This window comes from Rattus rattus, chromosome 4, assembly GCF_011064425.1.
Source record: "Rattus rattus isolate New Zealand chromosome 4, Rrattus_CSIRO_v1, whole genome shotgun sequence".
Taxonomy (NCBI): domain Eukaryota; kingdom Metazoa; phylum Chordata; class Mammalia; order Rodentia; family Muridae; genus Rattus; species Rattus rattus.
The window spans coordinates 1,394,264-1,420,537 of record NC_046157.1 but is presented as its reverse complement, the minus strand read 5'-3'; the positions used below and the strand labels follow the sequence as shown (position 1 = coordinate 1,420,537).

Here is a 26,274-nt window from a genome sequence, read left to right as displayed (position 1 = left end):
ATACAGACCTTTAAGCAGACGCAAATTTAACAAGTAATAACCAAAAACTACCACAACTAAAAGAAACAGACTCACTACAGAGTTTAAAGATCTAACACCAACATTTTTATTTGTTCTGTAGAAGGGCAAAAGAGGAAGTGCAGCCTGGGAAGGGCGAGCTGAGTCCCTTGCCGTGAGCTGAGTGGTGTGTTCAGGAACCATAGCAGAGAGAAGAACGAGAAACACATAGAGGTGAGGAAAGAAGCAGGGCTTCTCCTTCCTGGACAGGGCTAAACCAGTTCTACAGAGCACTATGATTTTGATACAGGGTCTTTTGATGTAGCCCAGGCTAATCTCAAACTCATGTCTAGCCTTCTGTCTAAGCCTCACTAGTACTGAAATTACAGGGATGAGCCACTAGACCCAGATTTATAAAAAGAAAAGAAAAAGAAACAAGTGGCAATAGCTGGCCTCATAAATACACTGTAATTTATACAGACCAGCAGATGATAGATGCCGTTCAGGAGAAGAATCACCCCAAGTAGGAGCAGCCAAGATTGCCACCCACTCTAGCCCACCAGAGGGTAAATGTAAGTCAATGTTTTTTGAGTGTTGAACGATCAGCTGAAGTCACTTACTGGCTTGCCTGCTTGGTTATTTTAGGATTAGTTTCTCAATCTGAGCCTGCTCATCTGTTAGATCCCCTTTAGATACTCTTACTTCACAGCTTTCTCCACAGCTCTACTAGGGATAAGTTTCCCAACTACTGGAAATGTATCTTTCTAGATAACAGGCCCTAAATACAGACAGACCAAGAAGCTATTGCCTTGAGTGCTAAGGAGGTTCACTGTTCTTCTAGGAAACCCAGGACCTGTAAAATAGTCTCTTCTGCCAGAAACCTACCAACCAACCAAGCACCACCGCTACCAAAAACAAAAAAACCCCCCCATGACTCTAAATCTACTTAGGTGATGTCAGTGACCATGGGCCAATTTCCTACTCTTACAGGGTACAGAGTCTGCTTTCTATAGGCCTGGTTGCTTTGTTGGTTAATAGACACTTTGCTTTCTGCCTGTCAGACACCACCCCCCCTCAAACCTGATACTAATTACTTGCAAATCTCACAGAGCAATCTAAGCCTTTCTTTTGGGGGTGGATGGACTAGAATTTGCTCTTAGATATTTAAACCACATCAGTGACAGAAGAAAGTAGCAAGTAGGGAACAGCCTGATCTCCTGAGATAGTTCATCTTCACAGAGCTCAGATGTTTTTCAAACCTTATGTATATTTGGGCGTAAACTTTCTTTAAGAATCTGTTCTCCAGTTGCTCATTTCTCTGGGCCCATTACTGTGCACACCCAGTGAGCTTATCTAGGAAATGGAGCATTCAGTTAAGAATGCTGGCATGTTTTCTAGTAAGATCTTTTTATTGCTTTTCATTCTCTTATTTGTTTGTTTTTTGTTTTTTGTTTTTTTTTTTTCGGAGCTGGGGACCGAACCCAGGGCCTTGCCCTTGCTAGGCAAGCGCTCTACCACTGAGCCAAATCCCCAACCTTTTCATTCTCTTATATATAAGGAGTCTTTCAGAGACTTTAAAGTCGCCATTTTCTACTAGACCAGACAATATAGAGATTGACAGGCCTGTTGAGATGCTCAGTGGGTAAAAGTTCTTAGTTAACCCTGAGAGTGACAACCTGAATTCCAATTCTGTGGAGAGAATCAACTCTCACGAACTATGGAAAATATTATCCTGAGTGAGGTAACCAGACACAAAAGAGCACACAAGGCATGCACTCACTAATAAGTGAAGATTAGCCCAAAAGACCACAATGCCCATAATACAACCCACAGAACAAATGGAGCACAGATGAAAGGAAGACCAGGGTGTGGATGCTTAAGTTCTGCATTGAGGGGGAACAGGACAACTGTGGGAGGTGGAGGGAAAGGGGAATGGAGGGGGAGGAAATAAGGGTGGGGGCATCAGCATCTGGAGGAGAAGTGAGAGAGGTACAGAGGGTCAGGAAGTCAAACAAAAATATGTAGAAGGGGGGATGCGGGACTGGGGATAGCTATTAGAGGGTACCAGACGCCAGGGAAAGGTGAGGCTTCCAGGAGCCAATGGGGATAACTTTAGTGGAAATGTGAGAGTAGGGAGAGACAGATCCTGTAGAGACCTCCTCCAGCAAATAGGCATGGCCCTCAGTTGAGGGATGGGGACACCCACCCATCTCAAGGTTTTTAACCCAGAAATGTTCCTGTCCAAAGGAAGAACGAGGACAAAAAATGGAACAGAGACTAAAGGAAGGGCCAACCAGGGACTGCCCCACCTGGGGACCCATCATGTCTGCAGACACCAAACCTAACACTGTTGTTGTGGTTGAGAGGTGCTTGCTGACAGGAACCTAGTGTGGCGGGTCCTGAGGAGGTCTGGCCAGGAACTGACCAATGCTGATGTGGATGCTTAGAGCCAACCATCAGACTGAGCTCAGGAAGCCTGGTGGGGGAGCTGGCAGAAGTACTGGAGGAGAGGAGGGGGACTGCAACCCCATTGGAACAACAACATAGGCTGGCTGACACCCAGTTCTCCAGAGTCTAGACTACCAACCAAGGAGTGTACAGGGAGGGATCCATGGCTCCAGATACATGTGTAGCAGAGGATGGCCTTGCCTGACAACAATGGGAGGGGAGACCCTTGGTTCTGGAGAGGCTTGACACCCCAGCATAGGGGAATATGGAGCCACGGGGCAGGAGAGTGTGGGTAGGTGGGGGAGCACTCTCATACAGGCAAAGGGTAGGGGAGAGGGCAGATGTGGGATGGGTGACTGGTGGAGGGGTTAACTAGGAAGTGCGATATCATTTGAGATGTAAACGAATGGAATGATTAATAAAAAAAGAAAAAAGAACTATCCTCTGACGTACACTAAAAGAGCTGTGGCATGGATGTTTAATACACACACACACACACACACACACACACACACCACACACACACACACCACACACACACACACACACACACACACACACACACACACACACACACACAAAATATAACAAAAGAATTTAAAAAGAGATCTTCAGGGACAAAGATTGAGCAGAGAGGGAATGACCAAGCAATGATTGGCCCAACTTGAGACCCATCCCATGGGTAGGAAGGACCCAGTCCCTGACACGATTAATGATACTGAGGTATGCTTGCAAACAGGAGCCTAGCACGACTGTCCTCTGAGAGGCTCAAGGCAGCAGCTTATAGATGCAGAGATCCACAGCCAAACATTAGATACAGCTCAGTGAGTTTTGTGGAAGAGTTGGGGGAAGGATTGAAGGCCAGGAGGACTGCGATCAGGATATAAATTGAATAAATAAGTGGGAAAAAAGGGATCTACAAAACATCTCTCAGACTCCTGAGTACTGTCATCACTAACTTAAGACAGGGTTTTCTAGAAAGGATACCCTAAGCCTTCCATCATTAGATCATTAGATCATTAGATCATCTTCAGTTCTGCTTTGTCACAACATATTCTCTCTCCCTCTCTTGTGGTTTTTGTTTTGTTTTGTTTTGTTTTGTTTTGTTTTGTCATTTTGAGATGGGATTTCACTATGCACTGCTTTCTTACCTGTCCTGGAACTTGGAACCCTTCTGTTTCAGACTGACCAAATGCTGGAAGTGCAGCTTTATGCCAAACATTATCTATGTTCTATTTCCTGTTAGTCTCTACCCACACTATTCTCAAAGCTTCTAGGAAACTAAGGGCTTGGGGATTCTGCAATAAAACTATAATGCTTCTACCATCACTGAAAACCTTACCCAGTTCCTGAGGGTTCTGAGAGTGGAGAAAACAGAGTGCAACAAAGAAGCACTAGGAGAAAGGATGGCACTGCATAACTTTCCTTGGAATGGGTGCTCTTCCTTTTCCTGTATGAAGACAGTGGTGGGATGCGAGCGTTGACCCCACGTTTGCCACACACAGTGTTGTAGCATCAATTCTGCTCAGCAGCCACCGGGATACAGCTATATTAGACATCCCTGTTACAGAGCCTCTCAGAAAACAGACAATATACATACACGGGAGGCATAAAACTGTGACTGAGAATAATACACTTTACTTTGGTTTCCAGCTTTCTAAGCAATCTGTCTTGATGGGTAAGGAGTTTATACCCTCTACTATAGTGACCTACTGAAAAGCAAAAGTCTGGACTTACAAGGAAAGAGCAAGCAAAGGAAAGAAAAAGAAGCTAGGATACACAATTCACAAGTTGTATAACAGCAAACGACACACATTCTTTGGTGTATTTGTGCTGTATTTGGTCAGGCTCACCTCCTTCCAGTCCTGTAACACGCTGCTTTTTGATCCTGTACACAGCTTTTGTTCTCTTCCTACGTTCCAAGAGGCACTTAGTGTTCTGGTCAAAATATCTTTTAAAATTACTCAGCCTCATGCTAAGGACGCTGAGGATCGCAGGCATGTGCCACCATGCTTGACTCAAAGCCGTGTTTCATTTAGTAAGAAATGAAGAAAATAATGACTCATCTTTATCCAAAGATGGCAAACACATTTCTTCTTCGGTTAGAGTTGGAACTCAGGTATTGTGTTTTCACTGAGCTGTAAGTCTAGACCTACAGAAATCAGCACTTATCCTCTGTCCCACCTGCTCCTAGTGCCAAGTCTAAAGCTGAGATTTCTAACAAAGACTCTTCATGTTCATTTCCTTCCATCAGATAGACGAAAGAGTAACAGCTTACTTAAGGTAAGGCACACAGCCTAAACTTTCCCATCCATCTCAAGCTCAACGCATTCCACTGCAATCGAGCTGTGCTTCAGGCTGCAGTAACAAGGCCCAGGGAACATCTCCAAAGAGGAGGTAGAAGGAATATGAGCTGGAGGATGAGGAGTACTGTGAAATGCTGTCTTCTGAATATAACATGGAAACCATACTTGTGGGCAACTATAGCTACCTGCACAAGGCTTACACAAAATCAAGCCAGCCAAATTCTGGCACAGATGTGGGAGGTGCACTCTAGGCCCCACCCTTTCCTGAGGAGCTGCTGGATAAGGGAGATCATCTTTTTGAGGGTGTTTCCATTGGAAGGCTTCCCAATGCTCCAGTAGATAGTCCCAAACTTGTGCACATCCCAGCAGCATTAACTAGGCATTGTGGGTGGTCAGGAAATAAATGAACATAGAGTTAAAAGAGGGGACATGCTAAGCAGGGCATGTGGGGAGGATATGTTGGGGAGGACATAGTGGGGAGGACACAGTGGGGAGGACACAGTGGGGAGGACACAGTTGGGAGGACACACTGGGGGGGCACACTGGGGAGGGCACACTGGGGAAGACATTGAGGAGAACACACTGGGGAGGGCACACTGGGGAGGACATTGAGGAGGACACAGTGGGGAGGACACAGTGGAGAGGACACAGTGGGGAGGACATGTGGGGAGAACACAGTGGGGAGAACATGTGGGGAGGCCATATTGGAAAGGACATGTGAGGAGGACACACTGGTGAAGACACACTGGGGAGGACACACTGGGGAGGACACACTGGGGAGGGCATGTCGGGAGAGTTGGGGTTGGATACAGTAATAGTTCTTGCAAGCATGCATACAATTCTCAAAAATAAAGAATGCCATGGCTAAAAAAAAAAAAAAATAGAAGCAGAATTTTGTTGGAGTGATTTGAAAGTAGCTTTAACTCCAGCTTCCGTTCTAATTGTATAATATAGTAAAAAAAAAATCTGTATTTTTATAATTTTGTTTTGAGAAAGGGCCTCTTATAGCTGAGGCTCGCTTTGAACTCACTGGTTCTCTTGCTTCTACATCAAGTGTTGGGATCACACTCAGCATTGAAGAGCCTCCCAAATTTCATATAAAGGAAAACCCAGTGCTGAGGATAAAATCTAGGCCTTCTTAAATGCTAGGTAAGTGCTTTACTACTGAGCCCCAGACTCTAAGAAAAGATACTTGTATATGGTGTGGGTGTGGTGACACACACCTGTAATGCTAGCACTCAAGAGGATGGGACAGGAGGATTATTATTAGAAGCAGACATACATACTAAATAAATACGTATAAAATTTGAAAACAAAGAAAAAAGGTATAAAGTTCAAGCCTCACAAAGAAAAACGGGCAAGACTTGAGCAGCACTTCACCAAAGAGGAAGTGCGTTTTAACCAACTGGTAATTAATTTAGTGGGCAAGTGCATGTGTTTGTGTGTGCAGGTGCTTATGTATGCCAATGCTGTGCATGTGGAAGTTGGAGGACAGCCTCAGTGCTGAGTCTCAGATGTGGTCTACCTTGCTCTTTTGGGACGCTGTTTCTCACTGACCTAGAGATCAGGCACCTGGCACCTGCCTGTCCCCAGTTACCCACCCAGGGAGCAGAAGTTCTTTCCATGTGATTTTTGCACCTTCTCCCTGTAGCACAGCTTCTGGCAACTGACTGCAGGGGTCATGGAAACAGGACAGCAGGAAAGGTTTCTGAGTGGTCAACATTGAAAGTGAATCCGAATCACAGTAAAGTGAATGTGGTGTTCCTGGCAGTGCCAGCCTGTGCTGGGGCGCTCAACTTCAGAGGAGCCTACATTCTGAACACACATGAGCATTCTGTATGTTGCAATGCTCTACAGCACTAGCAGACATTCGGATTGGCTACAAATCTGAACTTGTAGAGATGTTTAATTGTAGAAAACATTTTTAATAGCTTCCTCTCATTTTCAGCACTTAAGTATCACACCAGATTATCTGTATTTTGTTGTTAGAATGCTTGGTTTTTAAAACTGCTGTTTGAGTTGTTCACTTGAGTTTTGTAAAAATCTACTACACAAAGTTCAGCTTGTGTTTAGGACAGAATCGTCAAGTGATTTCTGAAATGGTGCCAAACATACTTCTGTTATTTTGACGTTTATACTATATTCTTCTGCATTGGCAACTATAAAACAATTCAAAATACCAATATTTAGGGAGGATCTAATGATTTATCTTTAAAAACAGGCAAGCGGGAGCTGCAGCTCTGGCTGTTTTGAAGCTCACTGTGTAAATGAAGCTGGCCTTAAATTTGCAGTGGTCATCTTTCTCGACTCTCCTGTGCTGGGATTATCAGTGCCACCATGCTTGACAGAGGACTGAGAACTGAAATAAGTTCCTCCATTCTCCTACTAAATAAAATGATTTGCTGCCTATCATTTTCACAGTTAACAAATTCCTTAACATTTCCTGGAATTTAAAATTACAGAGTTGATTAGGAAGATCAAGTTCATATATAGAATATAATGTCAAAGTACTTTGAGCTCTTTGGCTTGCTAAACTGATCCGCAAGTCATTCAGGAAAATAACCCTCAGAGGCTGAGCTTTGGAGAAGGTCCCTGGACCAGGAGCAGCAAGCATTAGGGCTGCGGGCAGTCAGATAGATAGCACTCCTCACCAGGATGGCTTTGAACACCACACAGGTTTTAAACTTAAATGAACTCATCTTATGCTTACAGGTAATTATAGACACTGAAATTTAAAAAAAGTCAGGAAACTACCTGAGGACCCAGCTATACCTCTCCTGGGCACCCAAAAGATGCCCCAACATACAACAAAGACACATGCTCTCTCTATGTTCATAGCAGCCTTATTTATAATAGCCAGAAGCTGGAAAGAACCCAGATGCCCTTCAACAGAGGAATGGATACAGAAAATGTGGTACGTCTACACAATGGAATACTACTCATCTATCAAAAACAATGACTGTGAGATTCATAGGTAAATGGATGGAACTGGAGAATATCATCCTGAGTGAGGTAACCCAATCACAGAAAAACACACTTGGTTTGCACTCATTGATAAATGGATATTAGCCCAAAAGCTCGAATTACCCAGATGTACTCCACAGACCACATGAAGCTCAAGAAGAAGGATGACCAAAATGCGGATGTTCCCACTCCTTCTTAAAAGGGGAACAAAAATATCCATAGGAGGGGATATGGAGGCAAAGTTTAGAGCAGAGACTGAAGGAATGGCCATTCAGTGCCTGCCTCACATGTGGCCCATACATATGCAGCCACCAAAACTAGATAAGATTGATGAAGCTAAGAAATACATGCTAAAAGGAGAGATATAGATCTCTCCTGAGAGACACAACCAGAACATGTCAAATACAGAGGTAAATGCTAGCAGCAAACCACTGAATTGAGAATGGGACCCTCTCTGGGGGAAGGACTGAAAGAGCTGAACGAGCTTGCAACCCTGTAAGAACAACAATGCCAACCAACCAGAGCTTCCAGAGACTAAACCACTACGGAAAGACTATACATGGACTGACCCAGGGCTCCAACTGCATATGTAACAGAGAATAGCCTTGTTGGGACACCAGTAGAAGGGGAAGCCCTTGGTCCTGCTAAGGTTGGGCCCCCAGGGCAGGGGAATGTGGGGGGGGCAGTAAGGGGGAGTAGACGGTGGGGGGGGTACCCTTATGGGGGAGGGGGAGGGAATAGGGGACGATGGGTAGGAAACTGGGAAAGGGAATAACATTTGAAATGTAAATAAAGAAATATACCCCCCCCCCAAAAAGGTCAGGAAACTATGCTGGCTGTCATTATCCAAACCTTCTGGAGTGAGGCAGTAGCCACAGGGAGCTCCTTAAGCAAGTGTGTCAGCCTGTCTGCCGGGATGGACCTGTGGCAATGAGGGATGACTGGTGCTCTGTCACTAAAACTGTAGTAGACACATGAAAAATCTGCTACAGTAGATCTGAAAGACAGTATGTCTTAGCTTAACCATACAAGTATCTTCTAACTGTTAAAAAAAGTGGTTTCCTATATATCATAATTGGACACATAATTATTTTAACCTACATTTTTGGAAACAATCATATTTTGTTAGGGTTTACAAGTAGTATAGTTTGTTAAAGTTTAGGAGGGTTGCTAACAAACACAATAAGGGGCATAAAAGACGCACTACCTTGTTTTCTGGGCTATGGGTGGATGACCGACAGTGGATGATGTCACTAATAGGCAATTATAACATCCAACATTCCAAAAGTATTTAGTAATTTGTTTTGAAGAAACACAGCTTCCAAAAGAACAAAAAGATACTCCAAATATTTATTTGGATGGCTACATGCCGAAGCAAAATGAAATGCATAAAAAAAGAGAAGTGAGTCCTAACTCCTAAAAGCATCAAATATTCTGCCGGCAAGTTAAATATGGAACAGGATTCAGACATTCTTTGGTAATGTGGGATGTAGGTAGAGAGTACTCACAGAACGTGAGTGAGGCCTGGGGAAGTTCCCCAGCAGATGGACTATTTGGATCACTGGTCACTCCTTTATGGGAAGCCCATTTCTGTTGAAATGCTAAAGATGGCAGTGATCCTCCCAGAGTAATACACAAGAACTACATTGACTATTAAGTACATGCATAGCATGATGTTGGAAGAACATCAATTCCACACAGGCACAGACTCCTGGTCTAGGCCTGGCTATGTCTGTCTGCATCAGAATTTCCACAGTGTTCTGACAGTCTCTGGCCTGAGGGGCTCTCTGGGCTATCATGAGCTACGTAGCAGCTCAAGACTGAGTCATGAGGCACCCTTACCAGAGCAGCCTTGCTGGAGTGAGTCTAACTCTAGACATCTGACCTACCGACTTCAGTCTTCAAAGTCTTCTGAGTTGAAAAGTGCTCATACAAATATTCTAGTAAGGAGTGAAGTCAGGGTCAGCTTTAGTAAGAATGGGGTTCATGTGCCCAATTAAGCTTGTCTTATGTCTAGTTACGTTTTCCAAACACCTGAGCAAACAGATCTTCACTTTTACCCCAAAATCATATAATGTAATTGCACTATAATATAGGAATACGAAAAGGAGGTATTGCCTCAAGACACATAAGCATAACAGAGAGAATGTTCTTATATCTGCTCCAAGTTTATCCTACAGCAGATCTACTTATGAAATTTACTTCTTCCAGGTCCATAAACTCTCAGACAGAGCTGTCACTCATATGACAGGACAGAGACTAGGCCAGCCAAGAGAAAAGGTGGTGAATGTTCATGATTTAGAATGGTCACACTGGGTGGTCATCGTGCAAAGGAGAAAAGATGCTGTCCAAAAATGATTCAGAATGTTACTGACTTGTAACAGGCCTAGTGTAACGATACTAGAAGCTATAATTAAATAATTATCAATAATGAAGGAGTAATATATGACTTAAAGAAAGGTAACAATGAGTTTGAGAACCTCAGATTTAGCGTTTATGATATTTAATTATAGGATAATTTTTTTAAAAAAGGTTTCTTCCTAGATATGCCCACTGGTGAAACAGCGGCATGACTCTTAGAGAGGTAGCCAACTGTGCTGGACAGTTTTGTGTCAACTTGATACAAACGGAAGTCATCTGTAAAGAGGGAACTTCAATTAGGAAAATGCTCCCAGGGTTGGAGAATTAGCTCAGCAGTTAAGAGCACTTATTACTCTTGCAGAGGACTGGGTTTGATTCTCGGCACCCAAATGGCAGTTCACAACTGTCTATAACTCCAGTTACAGGGGATTTGATGCCTGCTTTTGACCTCCTTGGACACATGATGCACACAGATCCATGCAGGCAAAATATACATACCTGTCAAATAATAAAATAAATTAAAAAAAAAAGAAAAAGGAAAAAAATGCTTCTGTAAGATGGGCTACAGGCAACTGCATAGGGCATTGATGGGTGATAGCCCAGTTATCTCTGGGTTGGTCCTGGGTTCTGTAAAAAAGCAGGCTAAGGAAACCATGGGAACAAGCCAGTAAGCAGCACCCTCCATGGCCTCTGCATGTACTCCTGCCTCCTGCTTCGTGCCCTGCTTGAGTTCCTGCCCTCAGTGCTTTTCTGATGAAAAGTTACACAGAACTGTGAGTGGACAAACCTTCCCTCCCCGCTGCTTTGGATATTGGTGTTTCGTCAGAGGAATAGTAACCCCAACCTAGACAACAGCCATCAGCAAATGGGATCTGTGGTATACTCCACAGAAGAAATCCATGCCCGGTGATGCAAACCTTGCCACAGATCCTATTGCTTTCATTTTGCCAAGCAGATGTGTTATCAAAGTGCCTAGTAACATTCATATTCATCCAGTAGACGACAGCTACACAGGCAGAGATTAAAGTATACACAAGTAATGGGTCAAAGTGCTGAGCAAAGGAACTGTTGGGTGCTCTTATCTAAACTGGACTTTCACATCGCCCCACCAATACTCATGGTAGAAGAGACACACGAGCTACGGGGTGGAGAGGAGTGCTGTGAAACATAGTCTTCTGAACATGGCGTGGTCCTATACTTCTGAACGAACAGCAGCTTTGGTTATCTGCATAGACCTGAACAAGATCAAGACAGTAGTAAGATCAGGGAGCACTCCAGAGGGCAACACTAATTGGAGTCAGTGGGGAGGAAAAGTGTTGGGTGTGTCTGAGGGCAGGAGTGGAGATTTAGGAGAGGATATGATTAAAGTACATTGCAAACATTTATAAACTAGACAAAGAATAAATTAAACATACTTAAACAAGAAAAAAATGTGTTCCTTATTCCTTCTAATGTACAGATTAAAATGGTTTCTGATGAAGCAAGAACCGTAGTTTGGTCAGTCTGTACACCATGACGTCTCCCACTATCTGAACTGTTCAAGGTGAGATGCCACAGAACAAGCGCTCATGTAGCCCAGGCTGGCCTCAAACTGTGTAACTGATGATGGCTTTGAACTTCTGATTGTCCCATCTCTACCTCATAAATTCTGGGATTACAGAGGTATGCCATCACACCAAGAAAAACATTAATACTTGACAACATAGAACAGTTCCACTTATCTCAACACTCAGGAAGCAGAGAAGATCTCTGTGTGTTTTGGGCAGCTTGGTTTACAGACACAGAGTCCTACATCAGCCAGGACTACCTAGTGAGACCCCGTCTCAAAGGAAAATAAAGCTTTATGTCTTTTCATTGAGTCAGACTTTCATGTACACGCACTATTAAATAGCTTTCCTTCTTCTTCCTCTTCTTCCTTTTTTTTTTTTTACAGACATAGTTTAGAAAACTACAGAAAACAAATCTTCAATTACAGGGTCAAGAAGTAAACTATACATACAATTTTTAAAAAAATCTTTGCTTTTGTGTTCTATTTCTCTTTATTATGATTTAAATGGCCAGATTTCATCAGCTGGTTCCAAGATGCTCAAAGTTCTGGCCAGTCAGTGAGGTAGGGCCAGTGGGAAGAAGTGGACTGATAGAAGGCTTTCCTTCTGACCTAGGTCTCTGGTTACACAGCAGGGTAAAAACTAATCCTGAACAGTTATTACTGCAAATTTTGCTCTCCTTAATCTAACTTAATTTGAAACAGTATTCAAAGAGGTAAAAGTAATATTATTTCAAAGCTCACCTCCACAGTGACATACTTAAAAAATAATATTACCAAAATGTATTAATTACTAGAAATGAGGAGACTTTAAAAAACTAAACATTTACATAATAGTATATTTGTGGAAAAAATATAGTTAACAACGATTGTCTTGCTTAAGGTTTCCACTACTATGAAGATATGCCATGACCATGGCAACTCTTATAAAGGCAAACATTTAATTGGGGCGATTTACAGACTCACAGATTCAGTCCATTATCATCAAGGTGGGAAGCAGGGCAGTATCCAGGCAGAGAGAGTTCTACCTCTTCATCTGAAGGCAGCCAGAAGACTGTCTTCCAGGCAGCTAGGAGGAGGATCTCAAAGCTCATGCTTACAGTAAAATACACACTTCCTTCAACAAGGCCACACCTACTCCACAAAGGCCCTGTCCTAATAGTGCTACTCCTTGGGCCAAGCATATTCAAACCACCACAATTAATATTTTTACTAAAGACATTTCATTTCATACATGTGATATACTGTTCTTATCTGTTTTCTCTTAATTTCAACAAAATATTAACCAGAAGGGTATAGAATTACTTTGATTATCAATTATGTTTTTCTAGGGATACTGTATGGTCACTCAACTGTCAGTCTTGCTTTAGAGTACAGGTATGAGCAGTCCTGGCTTACTACCTTAAACAATAAAAATCTGAGATAAAAGCCAAAATGTTTGCTTTTTATTTGTTATTATATAAAGTGGATGATCTTCTAGCATGTTCTTACCTTCCTCTTGTAGCTTTCTGTAGAACCTTCACTCCCGACATGCTGCAGGACCTCCCTTCTAACTGTCTGTCCTTCCAGAGGGTGCTGTTCAAGTACACTTCCCCGAACATCCCACAGGCATCCTGCACTAGAAGGCAGGACCTGTAAAGAGCAGCATATTTATTTTCTAATTAAGAATCAAGAAGATCCCTGTCTTCTTCCCCCAAAACTGTACCAAAGTCATAAAGCTGCCTTTGCCTTTTGAACATCTTGCCAAACTTTGTTTTGATCTTGTACATGCAAGTATTTAGATTGCTAGCCACAAAACACAGGAGACAAAAAGATTTTCAGCATTCACCCCCCAGCCATTGTGGTTGAAAATCTGATAAAGAGGGCGTACCCAGACCCCTGCGACCCTGGGAAGCAAATTCCCTGATCTGCATGCCTTCCAGTTCCCACCTGTGCCGGGGACCAGAACCCTGGCAACAGACCCGATCCCATGCAGCACACATCCCAGTTGCAGCTTGACTCCCTAGATATTCTGACACAGTCAGCTTCACAGGTAAGAACCCAACCCCCCCCCCTCCAAAACCTGTGTACAGGACTCCTGTGACCCAGGGAAGCAGATTCCCCACCCAGCCAGAGACCTGTGCCCCTTCTGGTACCCACCTGTGTAGGAGACCAGACCCCCAGTGCCGGACCCGATTCCACACAGCCCACACCCATTTGCAACTTGACTCCCCACATATTATGACACATCCAGCTTCAGAAGATCAAAGGTTCACAGGAAAATCAGGCTCCAGTCAGAGTCAGGGAGGCCAGATAACACCAGAGACAACCAGATGGCAAGAGGCAAGCAAAAGAACATAAGCAACAGAAACCAATTTGACTTGGCAACAACAGATCACAGTTCTCCTACCACAGCAAATCCTGGATACCCCAACACACGTATAAGCAAGATTCAGATCTAAACTCTCATTTCTTGACTTTAGGAAGGACATAAATAACTCCTGACAGGAACTGGATGTAGATCTCTCCTGAGAGACACAGCCAGAATACAGCAAATACATAGGCAAATGCCAGCAGCAAACCACTGAAATGAGAATGGGACCCACGTTGAAGGAATCAGAGAAAGGACTGAAAGAGCTGAAGGGGCTTGAGACCCCATAACAACAACAATGACAAGCAACCAGAGCTTCCAGGGACTAAGCCACTACCCAAAGCTATACATGGACTGACCCTGGGCTCCAACTGCATAGGTAGCAATGAATAGCCTAGTAAGGGCACCAGTGGAAGGGGAAGCCGTTGGTCCTGCCAAGGCTGGACCCCTAGTGAAAGGGATTCTTGTGGGGAGGGTATAATGGGGAGAGGATTGGGAGGGGAACATCCATATAGAATGGGAGGTTAGGGGGATGTTGGCATGGAAACCGGGAAAGGGAAAAGCATTTGAAATATACATAAGAAATACCCACTTTAATAAAGATGGAGGGGAAAAGTAAATTCACAAAAGTATTAATATGAAAGAAGTTATACAAAGCAGATTTGACAAAGCAAACAGAATTTCAGTACATTTATTCACATACCAAACTCACACACTTTAGTGTGGGAAATTGCTACATGAATCCATAGGGTGTGCTTATGGAATCGAGGTATATGTGGGGATGTTGCCTAAGCTCAGCTTGCAAGGTGAGAGTGCAAACATGAGAAGGGCAGCAACAGTAGACAGGATGAGAGCAAGTACACTCCCCTGGGGTTCCGGAGAGCAAGCACACAGAAGAGTGCAGTGACTTTTTTTTAAAAAATTGGTTATTTTATTTGTTTATATTTCAAATGTTGTCCCCCTTCCTGGTTTCCTCTCTGCAAGCCCCCATCCACCCCCTGCCTCTATGAGGGTGCTCCCTTACCCACCCACTAACTCCCACTTCAGTGCCCTAGCATCTCTCTATGCTGGAGCATCGAGCCTCCATTAGGACCAAGTGCCTCCCTTCTCATTGATGCCAGATAAGGCCATCCTCTGCTACATATGCAGCTGGAGCCATGGGTCCCTCCATGTGTACTCTTTGGTTGGTGGTTTAGTCCTTGGGAGCTCTGGGGTGTCTGGTTAGTTGATATTGTTGTGCTTCCTATGGGGCTGCAATGCCCTTCAGCTTCTTCAGCCATTCCCCTAACTCTTCCCTTAGGGTCCCAATGCTCAGTCTGATTGATGGCTGTTGAGCATCCACATCTGTATTGGTCTGGCCAGAGACTGACCAGGCTCCTGTCAGCAAGCACTTCTTGGCTTAGCAATAGTGTCTGCAGATGGGATGGATCCCTAGGATGGGCACTCTCTGGATGGCTTTTCCCTCAGCCTCTACTCTACTCTTAGTCCCTGTATTTTCTTTAGATATGAACAATTCTGGGTTAACATTTTTGAGATGGGTGGGTGGCCCCATCCCTAAACCAGGGGCTATGCCTATGCAACAAATATGGTCCATGGTCTCTGTAGGTTCTATCTCCCCCGTGTTGTGTAACAGCTAACGTCAACCCTGTTGAGTCCTTGGAACCACATGATCATCACATTAGATGCTCAAAAGGCCTTTGACAAAACAAATACCCCTTCAAGTTAAAAGTTTTGGAAAGAACAGGAATTCAAGGCCCACACCTAAACATAGTAAAAGCCATATACAGCAAACCCAATAGCCAACATCAAACTAAATGGAGAGAAAACTCAAAGCAATTCCACTAAAATCAGGGACAAGACAAGGATGCCCACTCTCTCCTGATCTATTCAATATAGTCCTCAAAGTTCTAGCCAGAGCAATTAGACAACAAAAAGAGGTCAAAGGGATACAAATTGGAAGGGAAGAAGTCAAAACATCACTATTTGCAGATGATATGATAGTATACTTAAGTGACTGCAAAAATTCCATCAGAGAACTCCTACACCTGATAAACAATTTCAACAATTTGGCTAGACATAAAATTAACTCAAACAAATCAGTATCTTTTCTCTTCTCAAAGGATAAAAAGGCTGAAAGAGAAATTAGGGAAAGAACACCCTTCACAATAGTCACAAATAATATAAAGTATCTTGATGTGACTCTAACCAAGCAAGTGAAAGATCTGTATGACAAGAACTTCAAGTCTCTGAAGAAAGAAATTGAGACGATCTCAGAAGATGGAAAGATCTTCCATGCTCATGGATTGGCAGGATTAACATAGTAAAAATGGCTGTTTTACCAAAAAAATCTACAGATTCCATACAATCCTCATCACAATTCCAACTCAATTCTTCAAAGAGATAGAAAGAACAATTCTCATGTTCTTCTGGAATAAGAAAAAACCCAGGATAGCAAAAACAATTCTCAACAACGAGAGAACTTCTGGGGTTATCACCATCCCTGACCTCATGCTATACTATGGAGCACAGTGACTGAGCAGAGGAACAGAAAGGCAGCATGTCCTAATAGTACAATGAAAATAAACAGTGATGTAAGGGCAGCGCACAGAAGACAGTGCTGTAACAGAGAACACAGAGAAGAATGACACGGTCCTTAAACCTAAGAAGCAGATGCTAATTTGAAAGAATATCTAGTAGAACAGAATTTAATTTATACCTACTTTCTCAAAGGTTATGGATAAAGCCAGAAAATTCTGAAAGCCACCTCAGAACTATCTACCAACAAAGGGGATTTCAAGAGTGGTTATAAAATAAAGAATTTTTCAGCTTTAATTTTTAAAGGAGCACTTTCCCATTGGTATGTAATTCAGGCTGGAATATTTGTAAATACTAATGCCATCACAAGAAATAATTTCTCAATTATATACTTTAGAAAGAATAATGCTGGAATTAGTGGTATATGCTATCATGTCTAGCTTTGGAAAGCACAGTTATTACTTTATAGTAATTAATATATTTTCACTATCTGTACTATATCTGTCCCCATAGAGTACATGCTGGCCTGAATTTAAGATCCTCCTCTGCCGACCTCCCGACACTTGGGATTATAGGTATGAGTCACAATGCCCAACTACTTTTGGAAACTATAACATGCTTTTGAATTCACAAATCAAACAGAAAATTTTAACTAGAAAAACGCTCCATACTATGATCTATATGATAAAAGTGTCAAAACTTATTGTTAGGGAAATGATAGTATTTCATATAATAAAACTGTATTTTCTATTACATTTTACTTATTTATTTTTTGTGGGAGTATGAATTGAATGTAGGACCTTGGTCTGTCCTCTCTTGCCACTGAGCTATATCTTGTACTTTTCTGTTTTACTTTTAGTTTTCTATGGCATTTTCACAAGTCTCTATCAAACCCCTGTAGTTCCCAATGCCTCCTGAAGCTGCAACACCCACTCGTCTAGTTGTAAAGCAGCTCTCCTGATGCCCTTGCTGGTGCAGAGCAGTCTCAGTGACCACGCTCAGCTCAGTGCCAGTCCTCTCCTGTCTGGAGGCTCATCTGTCCCATCCCCCCCAACCCCCTGTCTCTCTCACCTCTCTCTCTGTCTCTCCGTCTCTCTGTCTCTCTCTCTCTCTCTCTCTCTCTCTCTCTCTCTCTCTCTCTCTCTCTCTGTCTCTCTCTCTCTGAGTGCGCATATATACAGACTACAGTGTGCATATGGAGGTCAGAGGTAAACTTGTGGAGTTTTCTTCCACCTTTTATGTGCATTCTGGGAACAGAAGTGAGGTTATTAGGCTAATGCAGCAAGGCCTTTTACCCACTGAGCCCCTTCACTGGCTCCATTTAAGAGAAAGGAAGGAAAGAGGGAGGGGGAGGGAGAGGGAGACAGGGAGAGAAGAAGGGAAGGGGAAGGAGAGGGAGAGGGAGGCAGAGTCATGTGTGTATTTTAAGTGTATGGTATGTGTGTACATGAGGCTATTTTTCCTTCTTAAATACTTTCTGAATTCAGGAGCTCTCACCTTTCAGATTCTGTGAGAGCCAATGTCAACCTATCTGTCCAATCTGCCTAAGGATAAGGCAGCTTCCTAGAATGCTGGGAATTGTGGCTTTTGGAAAATAACAAAGCCACTTGGGGAATACTGTGCTTCTGTGGTTTTTACCCTTTAAAAAGCCCCTATAAAATGTGGCTTGCTGGGATTCTAGAGAGTGGACCTGAGTCCAATCCATCCTCACCAGTATTTAATTAAAGCTTGGTTCAAATTTGGCTCAAAACTGTAAAACTTATTTTTCTCTGGTGAATCTCAGGATTACCAATTCCTGGAAATGTGTTGGAAATCATTCATGAAGCTATTGATCCTCTGTACGTACAAACATGGTGGCCTGTGAGATTGATGTGCTTATCTCAATAAGATCTAGTCTTTTATTTAAAATCCAGTCATGCTTTCTCTGCCCCTTCTGTTTTTATTATCCTCTGTGAGAGCTAGAATGAACACATATCCTTTTCTATTAGACTGAACTCTCTTTCTGTCCCAGCCATTTACATGTCTCCTCACTTCCCAGCCACCTCTTTATCCAAGCTTTCTCTCTATTTCCTTTAAAGAGGTAAAAATAGGAAAAGCCATGGGGTTGAGGGTGAAAGGAGGTCCGTATCCAGGCCGCATGTATTAAGAAGGCCTTCAGCTTTCCTACAGGAAGAGAGCATCAAAGTGACCCTTTGATAATGATGCATAGTTTAGGCCTACTAAACCTTACTGTTTAAAAAGTTAATATCAAAATCTCTATGGAACCCAATATAAAGTTCTCTTTCTTGGTTGTCCTACAAAGGCAGAGGTGGGGAACTGATATTACCCTTTCCTAGTTTGCTGACTATTGCTTTTATCTCAAATAGCCAAAGGAGCTGGAGGCTACTTCTGCTTGCTGCTTTGCTTTAGTTTGTCATATGGTCCTGGATCATGCCTCCCCGCCCCTGCCCTGAGTACTGTTCTCCCTTGGTTCATGCTGGCTGGATGTGCTCTCACACTGTCCTCTACATAGAGCTGTGGCTTAGGGACAAGCTGGCTCACACCTGAAGTAGATTTCCACAACAGCAGTTACCTTATAGGTCACAGTGAATTCTACCTACTTATTAATGCTTCCTCTTGGTGAAACACTACCTTCAAAAACCCAATGCTGGCACAGGTCTGCTTGCTTTTCTTGAGCCACTAGAAATACTGAGTGGGTCTCAAATGGCTTCCCAGCAAAGCAGCATCCTGTCAAAGATTTAGGACCTTGCAAAAACTACCTACATGAGCTAAAACTTACTCATTTTAACATGGGAGTAACAGAAGTTAATGTAGACAGCACTGAAAGAGTTACCCACAGAGGATAGGGCTGGGTTCAGTGGATGGCAGTGTACAAATCTTTCTTTAGTGGGCACAACTGATATCAAAGCTTAAAAATGTTTTTTTCTAAAACATTCTTGCACATGTTACATTAGGTCAGTTGTTGGATTTTATGTGGATTAACTTGCTTTATTAAATGATAATTTTGTTTGTCATAAAAATATATGTGAATAAAAATAGTTAAGCTGTGTATTGAACAAGGTAAGGTCTATGACTTATCTTTCTCACTAATTTTCCTTGTTTGTAATCATGGAGCCATTTCCCAATGCCAGTTTTGCTTCTTCACTTCCCATTCTGTTTGTTTCCTTTGTTACAGTGTGAGCAAACATTCCTGAACAGAAGCTGTGTCTGATGAGAACAAAGCCTCCTGAAAGGAGTCGGGTCTGCAGGTTCTCTTGGGAATCTCAGTGCTGTGGAGAGATGTGGATTCTGTAGGTTCAGAAGCTGACTTCTCTATATGGGGTTACTTTTAGCCGTCTAGGATGCCATTTCTTGCCATACGCCGTATCTGAACTAACACATCATGATAAAATACACTAAACACTTCTCAGAAGCTATTGACTTTAACAGAACACTAATTTTCACTCTCTTGAAAGCATCTTGGACCTTTTCACCCATCTTTGTTGTAACCAACTCTCTAGTGTACCCAATAGATTTTAAACTTGTCATGATTTATGACTTTCTCTGTTCTGTAAAACTATAAAAATCTTTATGAAGCTGCTTCTACATTGAACACTGAATTTGGTGTAACCTACATTTGTGTTCCTGGGCCATGGTCACTCATAATGGTTCTAGTACAAAAAAACACCTCTTAATTCTCTTTAAGATGAGTGCTATAGGGGTTGGGGATTTAGCTCAGTGGTAGAGCGCTTGCCTAGCAAGCACAAGGCCCTGGGTTATTTAAAAAGAAAAAAAAAAGATGAGTGCTGTAGCCATGTGGTGTTAGCATACACGCTGAATCCCAGCACTTGGGAGGCAGAGGCAGGTGGATCTCTGAGTTCTAGGTCAGCCTGGTCTCTAGAGTAAGTTCCAGGACAACCAGGATTACATAGAGAAATCCTGACTTGAAAAATCAAGATGATGAGAGCAGTGGTTTTTATGTGGCCAACAGGAGCTCATATAACCTTTTGATCCCAAGTGCTGAAGGTAGCATGTGCCATGTGTTTGTTTATTTTGTTTGTTTAATAATTCACTGAGTTTAAGTCAAGTTGTTTCATGAGCACAGGTTGGGGCTTATTTATTGGAGTATGGGTAACTTTATCAGTAGCTACACCACTTAAAAAATGGCTTCTCTTCCCCTACCAGCCATGAACTGCCCAGAGCTTCTCAGTCATGGTAGGTTCTCGTAGCTCAGTTTTGTGCATGCAACCTACAGCTGCTGAGAGTCCCTGAGAATAATGTCATCACGTCCAGAAGACAGCATTTTGCAGCTGTCTTAGGATTGATGCTATTGCTGTGATAAAGACACTGACCGTAAGCAACTTTGGGAGGAAAGGGTTTATTTGATTCTAGGGTTTGTAGTCAATGAGGTAACTCAAGACAGAAGTCTGGATGCAGGAGCTGATGCAGAAGCTGTAAAGGAAACACTGACCAATGGCTTGCTCAGCCTTCTTTTTTATATGATCCAAGACTACGTGCCCAGAGGGTGGCGTCAGCTCCCATAGGCTGGGCTATCCCATGTCCTTATTCTAGTTAAGAAAATGCCTATTAAATGTGTATATAGGCAAGTCTTCTGGAAGCTTTTCTTAACTGCTTGTGTCAGTTGACATGAAACTGACGAGTGCACAGTACTCCTCCCCATCTTTCAGTTTTTACATTTCGTCTCCCTCTCTTTGGGCAAGTTTTGGGTGTAAGGAGACAGATAACATAGATGGCCTGTTTCAGGAAGAACAATTAGCATTTATTTATTCTCAGTACTTGGGTCAGGTTTAAGTTTCTGCATTAACCAATGCCTACTGCAAAAAGAAGATTCTCCAACGAATATTGAAATCATTATTCTATGTAGGAGACAGGCTTACACCATGTTTATTTGGTAAAGCAGAAGCTCCCACAACCCCAAGTATGATCTCCTTGGCAGTGAGGTTTTATAAAATACCAGATAGATATAGCATATCAGGAATGAATTTCCTCTCTAAGCATTGACCTTAAACTCAAGGACAAATGCTTTATAATCTCAAATGGTCACACCATTATCGTTCCGGTGGTCCTACTGCACCAGTATTGGCACAGATCCCCAACAGGCTGGTCCTATAGCATCAGTGGTCTACCAGTGGGCAAGGTCATTGATGACTCTTCTCCCTCATCATCCCTGCCCCCAAAAGCTGGGAAAGCTTTTCATCAGCAAAGGAAGCTTCTGGCTCAACCCTAGCTTCATTGTTCTGTGTTGTAATGTCCTCACCAAAAAAAAAAAAAAAAAAAAATCTCATCATTTAGTTCTAGTAGACAAGTGTGGTGGTTGGAATAGGAATGGGATGTCTCCTATACGCTTATATACTTAAATAGCTGATTGCCATGTTGGGGCCATTGTCTGTGGAAGCTTTGGGAGATGGAACCTTGGTAGAGGAAGTGGTCACTAGGGGCTAAATTTGAGAGTGTAGTGCTTCACTTTACTCTCCGTGTATAGATGAATAAATGATCAGTTTCCTGATTTTGTCACCTTACTTCCCTACATGCTGCCATGGCTCCCACACTGTGATGGTTTCTATCCCTTTGGAACTCTAAGGCAAAATAAATTTTTTTATTCCTAAGCTGCTTTTTGGTTATAGTATTTTATCACAACAGAAAGTATACATAGAACCATATTTCAAAAGCTATAATGCAAATGGCTGAGAAACATTTTTAAATATTTTAAAATACACCACCAGGGAAATGCAAATTAAAAACACTTTGTGATTTCATACCTCAACCCTTGGCAGAATTGTCAGGATTTAAAAAGAAAGAAAGAAAAAAAAAAGAAAGATATTAAGAAAACAGATGCTAGCATAGATGCAGGGAAGATGCTAGCGTGGATGCAGGGAAAAGAGAACATTTATTCACTGCCTGTGGGAGTGCAAACTGGCAGTCATTTTGGAAATCAGTGTGGAGGTGCCTCAAAAAGCTAGAAATAGATCTACCATGAGAGTTTTACATAAAAAAAAAAAACCAGTTTTCCACCCAGACTGTTGCCAGTAGGCTTCTGTCTACAAACTGACAGCAAACGGAGCTCTCAAAACTGTGTGTGAGCACTTGTGATAAAGGAGAGAGGACTATTATCCCACAGACTGACTAATTTAGATTACAGGGAGGCATGGGGTGTCCATGGTTAGAATGAGAGCACCAGAACTGGGTTTGTTCTATCAGACAGCTCATCGTTTTGTCCTTGGAGTAACGTTCTAACAGGCAAATTCCACTCTTAAAGCACCGGGGCAGAAAATAAACACCCTTACCCAAACAGGTTCCCGTGTCTCTGCTGTCGTCACGTGGAACAGAGAAGACGGCTGTGCTCTGTGACTGATGAGCTAGTGTCAATCCTTACTCCCACACGATCCAGGCGACTTTAATTTGCTTAACACCAGCCGTGTTACTATACTTTTTCCAAGCTCAAAAATCTTAGTTTCTGTCATCCAACTAGACAATCTGAATTGCTAGTGATATTCATGTACTTGTCTTCATAGATGGGGGGGGAGAATCTTTATGTGAAAGCAAAGAGGGAGAGATAGGAAGCTTCTGTTTGAACCAACCTGTGATGATGGGCTTTATAGAGGCAATCTCATCCCTTAGTTACTGTAGTTTTATGTGTAATGTAAGTTTCTGCTAAGGGTAAAGCAAAACATGACTTGAAATGCAGACCCTCATTTTCCCTGCCCTAGCCAGTCACTCAGCTCCACCTAGGAAGAACCACGCCATTAGGAGACAGAGTTACAGTGGTAGACATAGTGACATCAGCCTCTAATCTCGGGGCCAAGGCAGAGATCATGATTTGAGGCCACTGTGGGCTATATACGGAAAGTCCAAAGCTACTCTGTGATACACAGTGAGACCCTGTTTCAAGAATAAACAAAACAACAAAGAGAAAGCAGATGATATTTGTGAACCCATATTAACCTTTTCAGAAATGCAAAACAACACACATAAGAGGTCTAATATGTAAAGGTTTATTATATAGTTAATATTTGCCTTTTCCCTCCTGTGTGTGTATATGTGTTTACACACACACACACACACACACACACACACACACACACACACACACACACACACTTACATGTACTAGTGATTGAACTCAGGGCCTCATGTATGGACATCAAGCATTCAGTCAAAGCTATATCCAGACCCTGAAAAGCTTTTTATTTCTTCCCTTTATCAGCTTCATTGTAGAACACTTTAAAAGTTATATATAATAAAAAAAAAAACGATAAAATGAATGACAAAGAAAAAAAGTTAGATTTGTAAAGGGGGATTTAAGGCTACAATTCCTCTGAGCATTTTAATCTCACCCTCTTTTTTCTAAACTAACTTCTCTTTCTTTCATTCAGTGGTACAATTTCACTGCTCCACAGAGAAGGAACAAGGGAAACTGTGGACGTGTGTGTCAGCACATGCACATTTGCCAAGAAGGAAGATTAAGTGACCATGTGGGTGTTTACGCTGAGATCGCAGCAGTTCTTAGCAGTTCACCAAGAATTCCGGGAATCAAGACAGGCTGGCTGTTCTATTCTAGGTCACCGTCAGAGGCTGCAGTCTGAGGATCTACAAGATCTTATTCTCTACTTCGCAACCTTTTATTAAGCATCGACTCAAGAACAACAGAGAAGGAACTGGAGTATGAAGTATAAAAGTAAAAAGCGAGAGACGGAGAAAGGCGGCAGGGAGCAGGAAGAGCCACGAGAGGCTTGACCCAGATGAGAGAGGAGCTCCCCAGAAGACAGGAGGAGGGCTGCTTCCGTGCAGCTGGGAACTAGACGCAGGACACTGCGTTCCCTTTTCTCAAAAAAAAAAAAAAAAAAAAAAAAAAAAAAAAAACAGGCATGGGATCTCAAAGTAAACACTTAATCCTGCTGTTTATCTTTTTAACATGAAGAGATGTTAACAGCATGTTTTTTTTTTTGCTATACAGAAATGTTTCTTATTCATTTAAAAACCATATTTTGCTAAAACATGACAGTTCTCCTCCCCTCCCTTCCTTCCTTCCTGTCTACCTTTCTATGTACTAAAATAGGGTCTCCCTATGTATCCCAGGCTTGTCTCAAACCTGAAGCTCATTGTTACAGTTTCCTAAGTACCGACATTACAGGCATGCGCCACCAGGCTTCGTGTGAACTTTCCAGTATCACTGGATAGGAACAAATAACAACTTTTCCTTCTAAACGTGTAGCTTGTATGGTTTTGATACCCTGTAGGATCCCATATCCACTACCACTGTCACAGCATTAGGCAGTTCCTATGAGATTACAGATGAGCTTGCTTGCTTGTCTGTCTTGACTAGGCAAACAATTTCTGGAAGGACAGACGGTAGGTGAGACACTTATAGACTATAACCATTTCCTCATTCCTAAACCCCTAGCCCCGCCTACATGAAAGATCACAGTCATCGTTTCCCCTGCAGAGCTCTCAGTTTGTAGCCTGAGAGAGGCTGTCCCACGCTGTGTGTGTGTTAATAAACAGTCCTGTCTGTCAGATGTCAGATATCTGTCTCTGCTGCTTCAGAAACCAAAAGGCTCTTCTTTAAAGGGGGTTGGCATATAGAGGTCAGACTGTGAAGGAAAAAGCAGAATGGAGAGCGAGGGACCACGGGTCTGACTCCACACAGAATCCTGATCTGTATTACACAACATCAGGTGTAAGAGGCTCTGAAGACTAGTGAGACGGTTTAATTTTGGAGACTCTGGAGCCCCAACAGCAGCCCTGCTTTAGTTCATTAAGTGTTCACGACCAAAGAGACAAGAATAAGAAGCTTGGAGATATCCTGATGATGAAGATTGGACTTGCCCCAAGAAATTCAAGGCCTCTAATCGACAGGAAATAGTCTATTTTGTTGGCTGAAATAGATCTATTCACCCTTGCCCCTCTAACCTTGCCTCCTACCTACTGTGGGGCGGGGGCTGGAAGGGATCCGAGTGCAACCACGGTCTCCCAAATGAGAACAGCGTTAGAAATGCATACATACAAGCCTACACCAATATTAATGAAAACCTTATAAGTCACTATACAATTGCAGGAACAGCCATTCTAGGAACAAAATTAAGGAAATCTGTTAAACTGTTTTGATGTATTTTAAATAAATTATTTTCAATATTAAAGCATATGCAGTTTCCTGTACCAGTGGTAGTAAGTAGTCAAGCAGACACCGTTAGATGGCAACTCTCTTCTTTCTAGGAAGGTTGGTTCCAGGTGTGAACTTGCTTTAGCCTGCTTACTCCACTCTGTCCTGCAAGCCTGTATAATGCGCCTCCCAACGTCCTCCCTCTGGGGCACTCTCAGCTGGGGTGTACTCGTGCTCGCACTGCACACCTGCAGATCGGCGTCCGTACCCTGTATCTTTCTGTTCTTCCCATTAGCAGATTGGCCAAGTCTCCTCCCCAGGAGCTCTATCACTGATCTTCCTTCCTGCCAACCTTCAATCACTTTTGTAAAAATTAAAGAAAATATTGAAATATCTTCAAATTTCTCCCCTAAATTATTCCAGAGATGTTTTCCTGAAGTCTCTTCATCTCCAAGTATGTTTATGTCTGTCCCATATAATAGCTTCCCACACAGTCTTGGCGGGCACTGACAACTCCTTTGGCCCACCTGTGTCATCTTGCTGTTCATGGTCTCTAAAGCTTCACGGGGCATCTTGTCAATATGTCTGTCTGCTCTGTAAATGTTAGAGCCCCTCATCAATCTCTTTGTTTCATTTTCATGACTGACATTATTTTTCTCAGGCACAC

General features: G+C 42.6%; 1 protein-coding gene across 1 annotated transcript in view; it reads right to left on the bottom strand.

Moving 5' to 3' along the window:
• Spidr (scaffold protein involved in DNA repair) overlaps positions 1-26,274 on the bottom strand; it is a 221,964-nt gene that overhangs the window by 27,493 nt on the left and 168,197 nt on the right. Inside the window, exon 11 of the mRNA XM_032899807.1 lies at positions 13,114-13,254. Coding sequence (XP_032755698.1) covers positions 13,114-13,254 — 141 coding nt within the window. The remainder of the gene's footprint in view (positions 1-13,113; positions 13,255-26,274) is intronic.